The sequence below is a fragment of the Prunus avium genome, chromosome 5, assembly GCF_965620075.1.
Source record: "Prunus avium chromosome 5, drPruAviu1.hap1.1, whole genome shotgun sequence".
Taxonomy (NCBI): Eukaryota; Viridiplantae; Streptophyta; class Magnoliopsida; order Rosales; family Rosaceae; genus Prunus; species Prunus avium.
In genome coordinates this window covers 24,321,029-24,338,972 of record NC_142288.1, presented here as the reverse complement: position 1 = coordinate 24,338,972, position 17,944 = coordinate 24,321,029, and the positions used below count along the sequence as shown (strand labels likewise).

Below are 17,944 nucleotides of genomic sequence, written 5' to 3'. Positions count from 1 at the left end.
AAGTACCATTTTACTAAGCTTGGTGACTAACCATAGCAATTCCTTATTATATGGTATATCTCTTCATAAGATTATTCTCCCGCTATAGCCAGAGGGCAAAAGGGTTCGCACTCACAAAAATAAAACGTGAAATGAACATGATTGCATCTTGTCAATAGAATCTTACGATCACCAAGACAAAAGGGGGAAGGGTGGCGTGTGATGTTTCACTTGCCATGCTTGATTGTTTTGCTTGCTTGTTTGGTCTGGTGAATCGTGACAGATACCTTATTTTTAAGGATTGAAATGTTTTGTCAATTTTTTTTTTGCCCAATAAAAAGTTAATATTTGATCAAATTGTCATGTTTATTGCATTGTATGCATACGCATGTTCGTATTAGGGCAGTGTGAATGCGATCAGCGACAAACAATAATTTCAGCTGCGAATTTGATGGAGGAATCAAATAGAAAAGAAACGACATGAAAAAGAAAAGAAAAGAGGTAAAGGAGACAGTACGGACTGGGATTGCATCGCACGACAGGCTGAGGACGGGCGACACGTGGTGTCTTGTAGCTTTTCCACTTACGCGGCATAGTTAAACGGCTCAAAACGCAGCGCTACGTTGCTCAGCTAAGAAGGATCCTCTGCTACGTAGCCACGTATGATCATATAAATCCAGCCAATGACAAGCTGGTCTGGCGTTTGGTCAACTCAGTCAACCAGTAGTGCCAAGTTTGGTAAAAGCGAGTTCGCGAGTGACTTGTTATGAGAGAGCATGAGGAAGCAGCGCACGTTGTTTCCATTTTCCCTAAACATAAAAGTGAAGAAGAAAAAGAAAGGAGAGAAGAAGAAGAAGCAAGAACCAGTTACTCTTTACTCAAAAGCACAAATCGTTTAGTTTTAATTATTTATTTTCTGTGAATTAGGGTTTTCAAAGTAGTTCTGAGAATTGGGAAAGTGAGGGACGGAGAAGATCACTGATCAGACATGGCGGTTTTATCAATGGATTCGTTACCTCTAGGGTTTCGGTTCAGACCGACGGACGAAGAGCTCATCAACCACTACCTGAAGCTCAAGATCAACGGTCGTAATTCCGAGGTCCAAGTGATCCCCGAAATCGACGTTTGCAAATGGGAGCCTTGGGATTTACCCAGTAATTATCTCTCTCTGTCACTCTCTCTAGTTTTTGTTTGGCTTTTGGGCTAAAATTTATAGTCTTTGCTTGCTTCTTTGTTTATTTGGAGTTTCGGAATTTCTGAATGAGAATATGTGACTGGCTGGACTGAGAATTTTCCTTTATTCTCTACATCACCATGAATAATTCGTCACTATATTATCTAGATTCCTTGGGTAACCCTACTCTAATCATGATAATTATAAATAATAATCCTTTTTTTAATTAACCAATTTGAATATAGTAGTAATTATGAAGCCTGAAGCCTTTAGCTTGTAGGTAGATGCACGGAATGTAATTAGTGTATATGTTGATGTGCCTGCGCAGAGATGTCGGTGATAAAGTCAGATGATCAAGAGTGGTTCTTCTTCTGCCCCCGGGATAGGAAATACCCAAATGGCCATAGGTCCAACAGAGCCACTGATGCTGGCTACTGGAAGGCCACTGGTAAGGACAGGACCATCAAGTCCCGCCAGTGTAAGTCTGCCTCCAACAGCACTGGCCAAGTTGGGATGAAGAAGACCCTGGTTTTCTACAGAGGTCGCGCTCCCAGGGGCGAGCGCACCAGCTGGATCATGCATGAGTATCGTGCCACTCAGAAGGACCTTGATGGCACTGCTCCTGGGCAGGTATTCCCTTGGTCCCTTTCTCCCACTAAAGTGCAGAATGCCTGCCTTCTTTGCCTTCTGTTTGTATACATATACTTAATGGCATGGAAATTGTGTGCATTATGAAATTGGTATGTCCTGGAATTGATATGAGTTCATACTTGTTCTGACAAATGTGTTTATGTCTCTGTGATGCAGGGTGCCTTTGTTCTGTGTCGCTTGTTCCATAAGCCAGAAGAGAAGGCTGATGTACTAAAGTATGATGAAGTAGAACAAACTGGCTTATCTCCTACCACAACTAAGTCTTCTCCTGACGAGACATCCTCAGATGTAGTTCAGGAAACAGCTACATCTGATATGCAAGGTGAAAAGCAATCAGAAAGTATCATGAGGTGGTGGAATGATAAATCTGATAACATGAGCCCTGATGCTCTGCCTCCGGTACCTGGTGACAGTTTTATGGCCTCTGATGTGGAAGATCCTGGAGCAGAAGAAACAGGCATCCAAGTAAGATGCCAATTCTTTGTTGTATTTTTGGTCATGTCTGTAATCCTTTTCCTATAACTTTACACAATTTTATAGATATGAATAATTCAGTGACCAAATATTGTGGTTTTGTGCTTCTCAACTGTAGGGGCGTCTCCTAATGGAAGAAAATCAACTGTTCGATGAGCCCTTCAGCGGCCAGATTGATTGCAAAGTCTTTTCGCCTTTGCAATCGCTGATTAACTCAGACCTAGAACATTACGTGGGTTCACCTTTTACCAGTGACTTTGGCAATTACAATAATGGACTCCATTTTCAGGATGGCACATGTGAACAGGATGTATCCTTCCCAGAACTTTTGGATGAGTTCGGCGTTAACCCTTATGAGAGTTCCTGTGAGGAGTCAACGAGTCAGAAGAACTTGGTGGTTGGAAACGAGACCTATCTATCTGGTCAGTCATGCATGCTACAGACCACGCCACCAGGAAACTCATGTCTCGATGGTGCATGGGATAACACAGACACCAACATTGCCCAGGTATGGGTAAAAGAATAATCTTCTTCTTTCTTGTAAACCACCACAATTGTGGTATTCTTGGTTGTTGTCCTGTCGAGCCTGCTTATTGAATGTTATTTATCATATAAATTTGTTTGGTTAGTATATTTAAAGATGAAGTCTGACTGTAAGCTGTTGTTTTGTTCTTGTGCACCAGCATGACCTGGAAAGGAGAGCTTCTGGCTTGTACAACAAGCAATTTGATGCTGAGGATCTGCTGCCGAAAACTTCATTGGGTTATTACCAAGCTGAAGCTCAAGCATCGCTGGATAACCAAAAAACTAGAATGGGAAATATGGCTGACAATTATTTTCCTCCTTCCGCATTTGCAGAGCTGTTTCCTGTGAGTTCAGTAAATGATACGTTCAACAATGGGGAAGAATTTTCCAGTAGCAAGGATTCTGTTAACCATGGTTATGATCAGGTTGGTAGAACTAGAATCAGGATTAAGACTCGCCAGCCTCAACAACAATCAAATTCAGAAAATTATGAAACTCAGGGCACTGCTCCTAGAAGAATCCGTCTCCATATGAATATTTCAACTGGGTCAGTTGTCGATAGTAATGTGAGAGAGAGAGATGATGAGGAAGAAGATGAAGTACAATCAACTAATACTGACGTAAGGGTCCTTGTGAAACCAGTTTAATAACTTTTTTATATGCATTATAAAATTTAACTCTGATTGTTCCATGCAGGCTAGAGAAGCTATACAGCAGAGTCATACCTCTGATGAACAGGAGAAAGAGCATGCGAAAATCAATAATAAGGAAGAATTAACCAGTAGGAAGAACTCTGTCAACTATGGTTCGGATATTGTTGGTATAACTGGAATCAGGATCAAGGCCCGCCAGCCTCAACAACCATTAAAGTCAGATGAATCTGTAACTCAGGGCACTGCTCCCAGAAGAATCCGTTTGCAGATGAATCCAGTTGGTGATAGCAATGTGAGAGATTCAACCCCTGGGAAAGAAGATGAAGTGCAGTCAACTATTAATGAGGTAAGAATTATTGGTCAAGCCAATATAAGGATTCTAATTATACATAAATACTTTATGTTTTCATCAAATTTTAACTGAGCAATATTGTTTCATGCAGACCAGAGATTCCACACAGAAGATTCCTGATTCCGATGAGCATGATGCAGCGTGCCATCTTTCAAAGTTGGAAATGAACGGGAAAATCGCTGAAGACTCGCCAGCAGAAATGGTTGATAAGAGCAGGGAAACTGCTGAAGAAGCCCCAGGAAAGTTGAAGCTAAGGATGGGTAGGGATAGTTCATTACACAGCAACCATACGGGGCTGTCAGTGGCTTCGAAGGCGCTGCCTAAACATCATGGCCTGATTTCTACATTTGTTATTTCGGTCGGCATTCCTTTAGCGGTAACCCTGTTCATAGCTTTTAGTGGGATTTGGATAGCCTCAAGATCTTGACTTTGCAGGGAAGAGGCCATAGGTGATTAGGTGTTTCGTTCCACTCTGTGCTTACTTCATTTGGAACGGGGTTTAGGGTTGTAAATCGCATTCTCATATGTGCGTGCATATGTAACCTTAGATGAGAAAAATATTTGAGTGTGTGTATTAAGATTTCGTCTGTGTTTTCACTTCCAGACAACTCTGTTTTTCTGTGTAGAGTCTAGTTAGCTTTGACATATATTATGATTAGCGTATAATAAAGTGTAAAATTTGTAATTTAATTTGTATGATTATCTTCTGTTTTGCCCTTCTTTATTTTTCTGGTCAAATCAAATTCGAGCTTTGTCTAATGTGAAGAAAGCATTCAAAGCAGTAATCTAATTACAGTTGGATTAGCCTTAATCAAGGGGCTAATCAAGTAATCTATTGGCATTACACCATTGAAATGGTGGGGGCAAAAAACAGCTGGCTTATGAAACACCAGAATAGTAAAGCTGTATTGTTTAGGAAACAAACAGAGATTCCTAGAGAAGAACAAATCTGTCTACTTGACAGTATATAGCATATGCAGTGCACTACCTGGCAAAAGGACACGTAATAATTGTAAAATAAAGAAACGGATAGAGAGGATAAGGATTGAGAAAGCCGCAAACCACCAGCTTTCTTTCTGTGCTCTGCCTTTTCTTTATAAATGGAGTAAAAATCTAAATCCCGTGAGTCACCTGGTGGAGACGCACACGTGGCAGCCAACAAGCTGAGCACACTGGAAACTAGAAAGTCCGGGGCTGTGGGGGCGCCGTGGTAATGCTCACTCAGAAACCAAAACCAAGCCCACATCAGATCACATGACCCTCTGTCATAATTGCCACTACCCTCCACCGACTTCCACATGTCATGTATAAATTCTTAGTATAAGAGTCAATTGAGAGAAGACTAAGAAACAAAGAAACAGTCGTTCAAGAGAAATTTCTAGAGTCAAGCAAGAGTCTTTTGTGTTCAAGTTGGGTGTTATAATTGTTGGGTTCTTTGAGAAATTAAGTGGGTGAGCAGATACAGAAGCTAGAGAGAGAAAAATGATACTGGTGGCGGGTGTGGCTGAGCTGATGGAGGAGTATACGTTTTTGTTGGCAAGGGTTTTGGAGCATTTGTTCCATTTTGCTCCTTTTCCCAGGAGGGTTCGGTTTCTCATTCTCCGAAGTCTTCCCTTTGTTTCTTCCTACCCTCCTCCTCCTCCTCCTCCTCTGATAGGAGCCCCTGCTGCTGCTTAATGTTTCAAGGATAGGGCTTTTTGTGTTTAGCATGTAAGGGTTCATTGGTTAATTTTTTTTCTCTGTGTTTTTTAGAATTCTGATGCGGTGAATGTTCTGTACAAATTTGGAATTTTTCTTCTCCTCCCTGAACAAAGTTGGTTGCTTTCGATTAGTTTGATGGATGTTATGGCCACTCTTTGACCTATATTCTTTAAAGTTCATAGCTTTTTATGAATATATGGATATGAATTTGATGAGATTGGATGACTCTTTTAGATTAAAGTTAGGGTTTTTTAATGTCTTCAATCTGTTTTGGGAAATTGCAGCTAACCCAGCTTAATCCTCGGACCTAATCTTAGATTATTAAGTTGATACAAAATTCTAAGACCATTTTTAAGGTCGGCCGCCAAGTTTTTAGGTATCCTTCCATAATCACCACCAACTGATCACGCTTCCCTTATTATTGCCATTGTCACTATTATTACTCACTTGCTGTTGTCATTATCACTATTATTATCACTTGCCATTGTCATTATCACTTGTCATTAAGGATATGAAGAACTTTTATTGGATGTGTAATGTTGTTAAACTTTTTATCATTTAGGATAGGCTTAAATGTTGTGTTTTATCCCGTCGGTTCATTTAGTCCATGTATAGTCAATCTGAAAATGAAATTTATTTTTATTTGATGCCTTAGGATAATGGTTTTTGCTTTGTATATAGATGATTACTATTATCCATATCATTATGGTATTTTTATTTGAAGTGTGTTTGCGTCACCTCAACTCCTCCAGAAAGAAAAAGTAAGATGGATAGGGTCTAGGTAAAATTAACCACTTCAATTTTAATTTATATTTTTTTTCCGTTTTAACTCCACGGACAACATATGACCCGGTCGTACAAAGCCCAGGATGAAGCAACCTCCTTGGGCCTGAGGACATCTAACCTAGCCAGCAGGAGCATAGTCAGGTTGCTTTCTTGCTGTCCAAGAGAGAAGGGCTAGCGCTTTTGTTGCTAATCCTTCTCTCGGAACCCTCATGATTCTACCTCGTACTTGAAGGAGATTGTTGCAATTGTGTGGATGTTTTTTGCCATAGGTATGTCATTTGGATGTTTGTTTGCATTAGGCGCAGTTGGATAATTGGTGGTGCTGTTGCCCTTACTCTGTCTCCTCTTGTAGACATTTTGCCGGTATTTTGGTAACTTAAGTAAATAAACTGTCATCATGTGTTGACGAAAAAAAGAAAAAACCAACATATTATTCACTGTATGCTTTGTATTGGGTTTTAAAAAGTTATTCGCTGGATGAATCTGATTCTGTTTTTACCAATAAATTACTAAATTGCACCAGAAAACCAGTGGAGTGATGGGCTTAAAAAATTTCCACATATGGGGATGGGGGCATGGAAAGAAAAGTATGTTGAAAGTTGAAACCACAAAAGCTACCATGTTTTATGTGGACAAGAAAACTGGGGTGGGCGCTGCAGAATATTCCAAATATGAAATGAGATTATCAATTTGTGAATGCATGGTGGGCAAGAGCTTATCAGAGGGGATGTAGTCCAACATGGCCTAGATTTATCTTCATGGACCATGACACAAGTAAAAATTATGATTTCCCAAGTATTTGGAAGTACATATGGCCCAGCTAATAAGGAACTTCTCACTACAAAGGTTGCCTGAAAGGAAATATGGCCCCAGTTAGTACAAACGTTGCATCCCAAGACATGAGTAATTTGTGTAAATTCCCCACTAGATTTGTGTGCAATTCAAGTGAAAGTGACCACAAATTGTAATGCAAAATTGTGTTGCTTTCAGGTGAAAATGGCAAACCAAGAGATAAATGATGCATTGCATTTTGGCAAGAGATTGTAATTCAGAAAGTTAGGATCAATTTGTTAGTAGACATCATCACACCCTCATCTTATCATATATGCATAGATTGAATGGTTATGTGCTCAAAGACTTTATTGCATTATATATGCCTACTATTACTATATTTCTTTCCGAACACTACTGGGCTCTTATAAGAAGCGATTCCTCCTTAATTGTAAATTACAAACCGACACACATGCAAAAGTAACTCATTAAAATCACAAAAAGAAAAGTTTCTAAACATATATCAAATGGTGATTTGTCTGCAAGGAGAAATGGTATTTTTTTCCTCTCTTTCCCCTGCTGATTAGGTGATTGCCAAATTTAAGTTACAAATTTTGGTCAGGCATGCCTACTATATTTCTTTTTTAGCACTACTTGATTCCTTACTCGTCATTCCTTCTTTAACTGCAAATCACATATTGACATATGTGGAAAAGTAAGTCGTTAAAATCACAAAAAGGAAAGTTTGTAAACACATGTCAAACTATAATTTGTCCCTAAAGCAGGATTATTAAAACAAATTTCCTTTCTTTCCCCTGCTGATTAGGTGCTTGCCAAATTTAAGTTACAAATTTTGGTCAGGCATGCCTACTATATTTCTTTTTTAGCACTACTTGTTTCCTTACTCGTCATTCCTTCTTTAACTGCAAATCACATATTGACATATATGGAAAAGTAAGTCGTTAAAATCACAAAAGGAAAGTTTGTAAACACATGTCAAACTGTAATTTGTCCTTAAAGCAGGATTATTAAAACAAATTTCCTTTCTTTCCCCTGCTGATTAGGTGCTTGCGAAATTTAAGTTACAAATTTTGGTGGGCTATGGAGAGAAGAGCAAATTTTGTTCAAACATGCTCTCCAGGTGGACAGAGAGATTTTAAACTCTGGAATTTTCTGATGTGGGGTAGAGAAAATTCTGGTTGAAACTGTAAGTGTCCAATCTGGTTCTTGAGTTTCATTCCAATTTTATCAAATTTTTATGTCCAAAACCAGGCATCTATGTGAGCACCTTGTATAGAAAAACAATCAAATGGAACTACATCACCAAATTCTCTGCTTAAGAATAACATGACCTCATCTCATCTGATGCCTATATAAATTATAATTGGGATTAGAACCTCTAGATTTTACGTGTGCATTGCGCGCTGCCTTTCCAACTGTCCTAAGAACACTTGAGGAAGTGTTTGATTTCAAGAACATAGAGGTGTTATCAATTATTATATTCAAATGTGAGATTCTTTCTTTTGTACTGTTTGTCTCCTAAAGTTTGCCATGGCATGAGAAATTCTTTTGTCCGAAATTTAAACAATAATGCAGAGAGATGTTATCAGAATGCAGGTAAAGGCAGAACAATTGAAGCATCAAACCTTCCCATTAAACCAGAATTATTCGGTAAACCAGAATTCCACACTAATAACGAGTAAAAACGGCATATGCGTGTGATTACGTGTAGAGCATTATTTTCTGAGAATTTATGGATAATATAAATTAAAACATATGAACACGAAGCTGCTAGAAAAGTGCACCAACTAGCCATGTCCATTATTTGTTTATCTGTAAACAAATCACATGTATAGGACCCAAAAAACATGTTTTCTGGTATGTGTGGTCTGGTGTGGCCGCCGCCCGCCGGAAGGAGAAAAATGCCATCATTTTGTTCACTTTGGTGGTTCTGAATGCTAGTGTACCAGTTTATTTATGGCATAGTTTATTGGTAGAGCTTCCAAGTGATATTTTTAACTAAAAAGTATAGAACCCAAAAGATTCCATTTCTGATAGGCTTGTGGAAATGAAGAACACCTACATAGGCGAGAAGGCACAGATAATAGAAATGTGGGAATATAACTTTGTAGATAGATGGTGCATGCTGTGTGTAAGTGATTTTCAAAGCTGGTTTAAAAAAGACAGAGAGAAGATATTTAGAATATATGTTCCCTTTGCATCAAAACCCATCTTTCCTATTCCTTATAAGCTCGTCCATATCCCTATAAGAAAGAGCTGATATTCTCTTCTCTGAGTCAGCTGCCATGTTAGCTTGACCCACATTTCAAGCATTAATGTGAGGATTTAGATACCATTCCGTGTCTAAAAGTTCTAATTATTTGAGAGTCTCTTATCCCCAAAATAAAACCACAGAATTTAACCCCAAGAAACTGCTAACTTGGAATTGTTTTAAGACACCTTTGGAATATATTGCAAAGAGATCAAACACAAGGAAAGGGATGCCAAGGCTACAAAGGAATATCTTCTAGGGCTGGGTTTGTCTTTAAGTTTCCCATCTTTCTTTCTTTGTATATATAACACACAACTAGCTCTTGGTCATGGCAACGGTACTAAAGAGAACATTTGGCTCTATCATATCATCTATTGCATACTTCTCTTACTTTGACTACCCGGATCACCATTACAAAAGCAACAGCCACTTCAAGAAAATCAAACACAACATGCCAAAGGGTCGGCCCCTTTCGTTGCAGGTTTGCTTTCGTCTCAATTATTTTGTTTTCGATCTTCTGAGGTATCTCATCACCATGCATGGCTTCTCTTCCTCCCTCTATCTCTCTTTATCTATCTGGCTTCTCTTCTTCATATGTTTGATGCTATTCATCCTGCTAGTCAGATATATCCTATACACTCACACATAGTTGCAGCATGAAGCCTCTGCTTGTCTTATTCATGCTGCAAAGGAAATAGATGCAAAACAAAGAAGAACATATATATTTGTCATCAAAAGTAGAGAGAAACATTTTAGAAAACTTGTCCGAAGCGGTACATTGAGTTATAAATATCATGGTTTTAGTGAACCATTGGTATGGTGGAGAAACTCCAACCATGTCAGAATCTTTGTTTGTCATGTATTGATCTCTTAAACCACGTTTCTTGTACCCAACATGGCTTTTCTTAATCCCTTTGGCTTCCAATTAATAACTGCCAAAAGTATAAAGCTGTTTGAAACAACAAAAGGAACGAAGGAATCAAAGAAAGGAAGTAAAGTTCAGCAAATAAACAAGTAAAAACTAAAACATACTTTTTGCAAGAACAGAACAGATTCTCAAACCGTGTTTGCTTTACAGACTGTGGAGCTCAAAGTCAGGATGTGCTGCACTGGCTGTGAGAGGGTTGTCAAAAATGCCATTTTCAAGCTCAGAGGTAAATAATCAATTGTGACATATAGCTAATTAATTAATATGTAAAACTCTGCAGTAAAAACAATTTTCTATGTACTCAGGGATCGATTCGGTGGACGTAGACCTACCAATGGAAAAGGTGACGGTAAGCGGGTACGTTGATCGCAACAAAGTTCTCAAGGCAGTGAGGAGGGCTGGAAAGAGGGCAGAGTTCTGGCCCTACCCCAACCCTCCTTTGTACTTCACATCCTCCGGTGACTATTTCAAGGACACAATCAATGAGTTCAAAGAGAGCTACAACTACTATAGGCATGGCTACAATGTTGGGGACAAACATGGAACAATTCCAGTGACTCAAAGGGGGGATGACAAAGTTAGCAACATGTTCAATGATGATAATGTCAATGCTTGTTGCCTCATGTGACTCTGCTATGTGCTATGTTATGTAACATGTTCCATGATCAGGATCTTATGTACTTTTTATATTTTGTTGTTAACTAGTACATGTACATGTACATATGGTTTGGAAAAAATAAGAAGAAGAAATCTGTCCATCTCCATATCCTGTGTTGTACAGTATGCAGGCTTGGTTTTATGCTGAATATTTCTAGGAGTGGGGAATATATTCAATGGAGCAATTTCAAGGACTTAAATGTAAATTGCTGTTTTTTTCTTTCTTTCTATTTTACCCAACTTCATTTTTTTTTTAATATTTGGAATTGTTGTTTTGATCATGACAGCAACTGAGCTGAGATGGTGATTAATTTGGCATTTTCACATGACAGTTGAAAGGGATTTCAGTGCAGCCTTGTCATCGAGGGTGTGGGTCACTCAAAGCATCTTGATGCCCTTTCTGATTGGTTGCCCAGAAAAGATCTTCAATCCTATCAGGACTTGACCAAAACTCCTTTTTTTTTTTTTTGGCTTTGCAACTCCTGTATAAAATTTTGGGAAATTGAATTGCACCACCAAGAGGGTTTCTCATCTAATTCACTCTCTCTCTCTCTTCAGCTCATCAGCCTGAAAGAGGTTTTGAACATGAAATTAATAAATATTCTGCCATTGTACTTTGGTGGGAAACATCTCCATGGGAAAAGCAGGCCTAAACTTGCTAGGAATTTTCCTCTGAACTTGGTTATGAAAGTAACAGCCAACAAGGACTTTTTGTTTCTTCGTTCCTAAGGCAACAGGTCAAATCAAATTTGTCTTTAACTGTTTGGTCTGCAAGGAATATTAGAGATGTCCACTTTTTCACGGTATTGGCTCCATGGTCGACAAATATATAAACAACTAGGTCATGTTTTCTATTGGCAAAATATTCAAAGTCAGTTGACTCATTGTCACCTGCTTAACCATTCCCCAGTAAAAACTCTACAGTTACTTGAGTTTTTCTTTAGAATATCCCATATGAACAAAGAATTCCTAAACTTTGGAGATAATATAAAACTTTATAAATGTTGAGAGTATTTGTCCCACATTGAAATGTTAAGGAACCTAGCCTGGGTTTATAAGGAGTTGGGCTACTCCCTCCATTGCCAATTGGTTTTGGGGTGGAACCTCAACTTCCTTCATGGTATCAGAGCAAGGCTTCACGTGTTGGGCCCAACGGCCACACGTGCTCTCACGTCACCCAATATGTGTTGTCCACGTGTTAGGCTTGAAAGTTCGCCACACGTGCGGGGGCGTGTTGAGAGTATTTGTCCCACATTGAAATGTTAAGGGACCTAGCCTGGGTTTATAAGGAGTTGGGCTACTCCCTCCATTACCAATTGGTTTTAGGGTGGAACCTCAACTTCCTTCAATAAACACCTGAAAAATTAAAATTAGAGAGAACAGAGTTTGATAACAAACACATTTTAATCTGTAATAGAAAGTGATATGAATTCGTATCGACCCGAAGAGAATTATACAAAAAATTCAAAAAATTCGAGGCACAATAAAGAGTCAAAGTCAAAGGGTGAATATACAAAGAACCAAAATCGAGTCTGTTTTTACCAACAACAAAAAAAAAAAAAAATTCGCTTCTTTGTTTGTTGCAAATCAATTAAAAATTAGAGGAAGACCAACAGACCCCTTCTTCTTTTGATCAAAAGGCACATCCTCCTCCTCTCTGCTTCTACCAGTCTTTGCTTGCTTCTCCTCTGCAACAGGTATGTTCTAAATTTGCCTTCTTGGCTAAGTTTAGAGTTCTTTTGCTTATCAATATTCATGGGTAGCTAAAAAAGTTTTAACCTTTCACTTACTTGAGTAAATGCAATGCTTTCTCTGATATTCGGTCTGGGTTTTTGTTTGGGAAGGGGGTTTTGACCACCTGGTTGACTGGAACTTCATTGCATAGAGATGGAGGGGGATGGCCATGGAAAGAGAGCTTCATCGTCAGTAGTTCAGTCCCGTTTGTCACCTGCAGCTCAGCCCTTTTCATTGAACCCCTTTTCTTACCAACCGTCTTGGTCTTCGTTGACTTCAGCCGACCCCTGTGCTTCCATGCTCAAACCTGTGTCTGATATCAACTTGGAATCTGACCCATTTTCCACTGATCCTTATTCATTCTTGGAGTTTGATTTTCCACAGTACCCGTCTTCGAATGCTGCCTCAGACTTGGGTTTTATGCCCTCGGCCTCTAAGGAGTCCTTAACCAATTACACAGAGCTTTCATCATTTGGGCACAGCCAGGCAAGTTTCTCCAGCGACAAGAATGCTTCATTGGCTTATGAAACCTTGCTTGAACAAGGTAATTTTCGTTGCCTAGGTTACTATGCTTATGAAATTGAGTTTCTGCATTAAGTTTGTTTTAATCCATTTTCTGTTGAAGTTACCAAAGCAGACAAATTAATTCAGTTCCTTCATTGTTGATGCCCAGTACACAACGTTTTATTGTCATTTCACAAAGAGCAACCACCTTTGTTGTGCCACCCTTTAAGGTAGATTAGTAAACATTTTCCCTAAGAATTTTCAAAGCACTTGCCACTTTGTGGTGGTATGATTCTTAGGTTGATGTTTACCATTTGATCTCTTCTTGTTTAATGTTTATGATCAACTCAAAATAACAAATGGATCATTCTCGCACAATCTCTTTATTTGTTTATTTTTTAGAAGCTTGAGCAACTCCTAGCACTTTATATCCGATCACTATGAGTGTTTTCTACTTTGGTTACATAAGGTGTGTAACTTATAGGAGAATGTAAATACCACAAAAAAAGAGAGAAGATAATTGTTTATCGATCATAATTATTGGATGCATCACATAACACTGCGTGAAGAACGATTTGAAGTTTTCAGAAGAACTCTCGCTGTTTGCATGAAGAACTATTCAAACTTTTAGGAAAAATAAATTCTTCCTTTTTGTTCTTTTTCTCTTCTACTGTTATTCTACATTTTTTGTTAAGTTGCAAAGGGCCTTTGCTTTGTTGTATGGAAGGAACATTATCGATAAGGGTATTAAGAAATGAAAGTTATTTTCTGTGGCATACTTGTTATGACATCAATACAGTAAGCGCTTCATGCATAACTTGCTTCTGTACAGGAAAGCCTGCAGTTAAGGGATCGAAGCTCAATCATGAGAATTCTGAAAGTGTCCATGAAATATGCAGTGATTTAACTGTAGGAACTGAACATCAGTTCATTTCAAGATCCACAGACCAAGTAGATGCTGGATTTTTCTCTTTTTCAGCAGTTAATACTAGGGCGACTCCACATGAGTTTCCGATGTCAGTTACTTCCCCTACATCAAATCTTCAAGATTATTCTCAAACTCAGTTACCATATACTGCACCCAAAGTGACTTGGAGTCATTGCAATTCCGAAATTGCTTTGTGCGATAGTGGCTTTACAAAACTTGATGCTTATACAGCTAAATCTACGGTTTTCCATTTGCCGACAAATAACTCATTTCCAGCTGTGGTGCTTGAGTCAGATACCAGCACAACTGTTTCACCCTTGAATCTCACTTTGTCAAAGAATGTGGATTTTAAAGGAAATTATCCACCGAACAATTACGATAGTTCTTCCAAATGCAGTCCTTCTGGCATAAAGGATCTTCATGACCTGATATCTGGTGAAGGGAAAGAGATTCATCATGATGGAAGTCCCCATGATAAAGGAAAAGGAGGCAAAGATGGCAAACCTCTCTCTAGTGAGGGTATAGGTGCATTACTGAAGGCAACATCTGAGCCACTAATTACTTTAACCAATATTCCTGATGATTTCAGTTTGAAACATCTTGGTCCCAAAGGAGCTGTTTCAATTTCAAAAAATTTGGATGAGAATGACTCTGATTTGGACTCACCTTGTTGGAAAGGAACCCTGGCTTCTAGGCAATATGGAGTTTCAAGGTCTTTGAGTTCAGACTTTGCTGGAAATGAACAAGAAGTGCGTAATAGTTTGAATCCACTGGCACCTCAATTTTTTCCTCGTCATGCTAAAGCAGTTGTAGATTACCATGCAAATGACTATGTTGGAGATGATTTCTCATCTTTCCGAAAGAGTGTATCTTCAGCTGTTAATTCATCCTCCAAAGGACATGGACCCGTTGATCAAGTAGGATCAAAGTCTTCTTCATCGATTAATGGAATAGGGACTCAGTCTTCTAATGACATTCATGATCTGGAAAGAGTTTATCCCCTGCTTAATAACTCAGAAAGTTTCAATTTGCCCGAGGGGTTGCCCAAGTTGTTGTCTACACATTCAAAATTAGATGTTCCCAAAATACTTAATATGATGCACGATCTCTCAGAATTGCTTGTACAGAAGTGCTCGAATGATTTAGATTCACTAAATGAACATAAGCATGACTTGATGCAGAATATAATCAATAATCTTTGTATGTGCATCCAACATGGGGATGGAGGAAAGGTTCCAATCTCTGATATAACTCTTACAGGCACTCCGTACTGTCCTATTAAATCAACAGAGCTGCACAAGGTAGGGGTATGTGTGTGTGACCTTGCATGTTGAGATTTTTTTTTGAAGAAAATACTGAACTTTGTTTTCCTGTTTGAAATTTTGAATCTGAAAGCTCTTGGGTACTTAACATTTTAAATTTTGCGGGGATGCTATGATGCATATATGTGCAGTTTACTCATCTTCTAAAATAGAAATGATGTCCTCTTTAACATACTAGTTTCTAGATGTATTACAAATGTACTTACATTTGAATTCATACTATTGTCGTACTGGTTTTTTTTCTGTGAGAGCATTAACCTTCACTTACATGCCTTTATTTTTTTATCATGTTTGGTAGATTTAATATTATTGCTTACAATGAGATTAATAATAATTATCGTAATAACAATGCCATTATAGTAATATTTTTGTTATACTTTTATCTGTGTCCACCTGGGAGCTGGCTGAAAAAAATAATTTCATCATTTTCTTTTATGAAATTAAAAATGCTCATGTGTATATGTTCTTTTGATCTGAGAGCCTAAATAATGTTTTTCAGTGCTCGAACATGGGGTTTCAAGTAACAAGGAAAAAGGCCTTGGCTGTTCCACAAGAGATTAATTATCAGAATGACCGTGAGGGGCACAAGGTTAATTCTCATGTTTTCACTGAGAGAATCTTGGATTCCTTTCCTTCATGTAGTGGCGTAGGCACTGAGAAGAGCAATGACATCGTTCAGGTATAATTTGTGGACCTGTTGCTGAAAATTATCATATCAGTGCTTAATGTTGTTTCTCTACTGGGAAACTGAAACTTCACACTTGTAATGGTAAGATGCAGGTTATGGGCAACGCGTTGAGAGACAATCATTTGACCACGGAAGAGTTAGACCCACAAGCTTTGGTGTATAAAAAACTATGGCTTCAGGCTGAAGCAGCATTATGTTCCATGAAGTATGAAACTTGTGTCTTATGCATGCAATTGGAAATGGGTGGCCGCAAATTAGACAAAAATAAGGTGAACTACTTCCCTTACATTCTTATATGTTTTACATTTTTACTTTAACTTTTGCCCATTTTCTGCTCTGTTAGGTTTCAGGCAAGCTATTAACAAGAGACATACGCTAGCTGTAGACGTGTTCTCCGGATACTACCAGAACGGGCCGTTGGTGTTGGAAGCTAGAGACTCTTCACCTGGATGTATGTACAAATCATAGTTGAAATGCAGTATATAATAGTATTACTTGTTATATAGAGTGACTTGCATTTAGGATTCAAGTCTTTAAAATGCAAGGTTGATGGTTCTGAGTGTCTGAATGGTGGAAACAATTTTCTTGGACAGTGGATAAAATTTCCATTTTATGCTGACACATACGTATTTTGGTTAAAGCATTGCCTGGAAAATCTGTTTCTTCAGGATTATAGAGATGTGAAAAACCCATCTACAATCTCAATGAGGATCATTTCTGATGTGCTGCAAAGAAATTTGTCATTGCTTAGTTCTTTTTTATTCTCTCTCTTTCTTAATCTGCAGTTGATATAATTAGACTGAAATTCATTGTTGGGCTAAGCCAGGGAAAAAGAAAAAGAGAAAGTGATGGGTTGGGCTAATCCCACCCATCAAACGAAATATTGCACCAAAAATACATGTGGACATCAAGATGTGACAAGAAAAACATATATTGATACCATCCAATCATTGGACAACTGCAATTAGCAAGACCAGGAGACCAACCACTGACCTTGGATTGTGGTTGTTCTGAAATCAACTCTAATTTAAAAAGATGGATGCATGCCTTTTGTGTCAGTAAAAAAGTTTCTACATCGATAATAGCTTTAGTTTAGTTGATTTAACTCCACCATTAATTGACAAATTAAATACATTTTCAATACTTTGGCACATTGTCATATAGAAAAAGAAGGGTCCCTCCCTTGCATCTGGGCAAAAAGTTAAATAAAAAAAACATAAAAAATTATAATAAATAAAAGAAAAAGTGAATGAATAGAAACAGAGAATCATTAATATTTGATTAATTTTGAAATTACTGTTGGTTCATGTGGTACCACATGAAACATTATGTAACATTACTGCAGGGTTAGCCCAGTGGGAAGAAGTGGGGAAGAAGAAAGTACCATGGACATTGGACAAAGCCATCTCTGTACCAGGACCTTCACCCACCAAGACAAAAGTGACAGGTCATGGCAGAGGGGACCTCCCTATCAAACTTTGCTATTTTGTTTCCATTTAATTATTCACCATAACCCCTCAAATAATTAATCCATATTACTTTATCTTATCAAAACTAATCAAAATTACTTGTTTAAATCATCATCTTTTTATCTCCTCTTCTTTTACCCAGACATTACATTTACCATCATAATTAAAACTATATGCAAATTTCTGAGGAAGAAAAACATAACAATATGTTTTTGTTATTTGGTACTAATTTTCCCACTCTCTTTTTATCCACTTACACTCCATTTTTCTCAAAAAAAAAGAGTGTAGGTGGATAAAAAGAAAGTGAGAAAATCATTTACCTTGTTATTTATGAGAATGTAAATCAGACAGGATTTAACTCCAACCCCCTTCTCTC

The 17,944-nt window shown here is 38.2% G+C and overlaps 3 protein-coding genes and 1 pseudogene across 4 annotated transcripts; all 4 read left to right on the top strand.

Moving 5' to 3' along the window:
- The first annotated feature begins 742 nt into the window (after positions 1–742).
- On the top strand, positions 743–4,532 carry NAC014 (NAC family transcription factor). The gene is made up of 7 exons (XM_021960864.2): positions 743–1,133; positions 1,482–1,783; positions 1,961–2,269; positions 2,397–2,786; positions 2,962–3,423; positions 3,500–3,802; positions 3,900–4,532. Exons 1-7 carry the CDS (start codon positions 968–970, stop codon positions 4,233–4,235), a joined length of 2,268 nt encoding a protein of 755 aa, XP_021816556.2. The 5' UTR covers positions 743–967; the 3' UTR covers positions 4,236–4,532.
- A 392-nt stretch (positions 4,533–4,924) lies between these two features.
- Positions 4,925–5,639, top strand: LOC110758879 (uncharacterized). The gene has a single exon (XM_021960838.2). It carries the CDS (start codon positions 5,291–5,293, stop codon positions 5,483–5,485), a length of 195 nt encoding a protein of 64 aa, XP_021816530.1. The 5' UTR covers positions 4,925–5,290; the 3' UTR covers positions 5,486–5,639.
- Positions 5,640–9,391: 3,752 nt separating this feature from the next.
- On the top strand, positions 9,392–11,030 carry LOC110758895 (heavy metal-associated isoprenylated plant protein 30-like). Its single transcript, XM_021960856.2, has 3 exons — positions 9,392–9,819; positions 10,417–10,492; positions 10,572–11,030. Exons 1-3 carry the CDS (start codon positions 9,667–9,669, stop codon positions 10,892–10,894), a joined length of 552 nt encoding a protein of 183 aa, XP_021816548.1. The 5' UTR covers positions 9,392–9,666; the 3' UTR covers positions 10,895–11,030.
- Positions 11,031–12,462: 1,432 nt separating this feature from the next.
- LOC110758931 (uncharacterized) lies at positions 12,463–16,367 on the top strand (annotated as a pseudogene). Its single transcript, XR_015836009.1, has 5 exons — positions 12,463–12,620; positions 12,768–13,201; positions 13,994–15,396; positions 15,911–16,090; positions 16,186–16,367. The product of XR_015836009.1 is annotated as an uncharacterized LOC110758931 (transcript).
- The last annotated feature ends 1,577 nt before the right edge of the window (positions 16,368–17,944 follow it).

Excerpts from the sequence above, each read along its gene's own strand:
- NAC014 (XM_021960864.2), top strand. The coding sequence starts at position 968 with ATGGCGGTTTTATCAATGGATTCGTTACCTCTAGGGTTTCGGTTCAGA. Across the intron at positions 1,784-1,960 it reads ATGGCACTGCTCCTGGGCAG|GGTGCCTTTGTTCTGTGTCG; the intron begins GTATTCCCTTGG and ends TCTGTGATGCAG. Across the intron at positions 2,787-2,961 it reads CAGACACCAACATTGCCCAG|CATGACCTGGAAAGGAGAGC; the intron begins GTATGGGTAAAA and ends CTTGTGCACCAG.
- LOC110758879 (XM_021960838.2), top strand. The coding sequence starts at position 5,291 with ATGATACTGGTGGCGGGTGTGGCTGAGCTGATGGAGGAGTATACGTTT.
- LOC110758895 (XM_021960856.2), top strand. The coding sequence starts at position 9,667 with ATGGCAACGGTACTAAAGAGAACATTTGGCTCTATCATATCATCTATT. Across the intron at positions 9,820-10,416 it reads GTCGGCCCCTTTCGTTGCAG|ACTGTGGAGCTCAAAGTCAG; the intron begins GTTTGCTTTCGT and ends TTTGCTTTACAG. Across the intron at positions 10,493-10,571 it reads TGCCATTTTCAAGCTCAGAG|GGATCGATTCGGTGGACGTA; the intron begins GTAAATAATCAA and ends CTATGTACTCAG.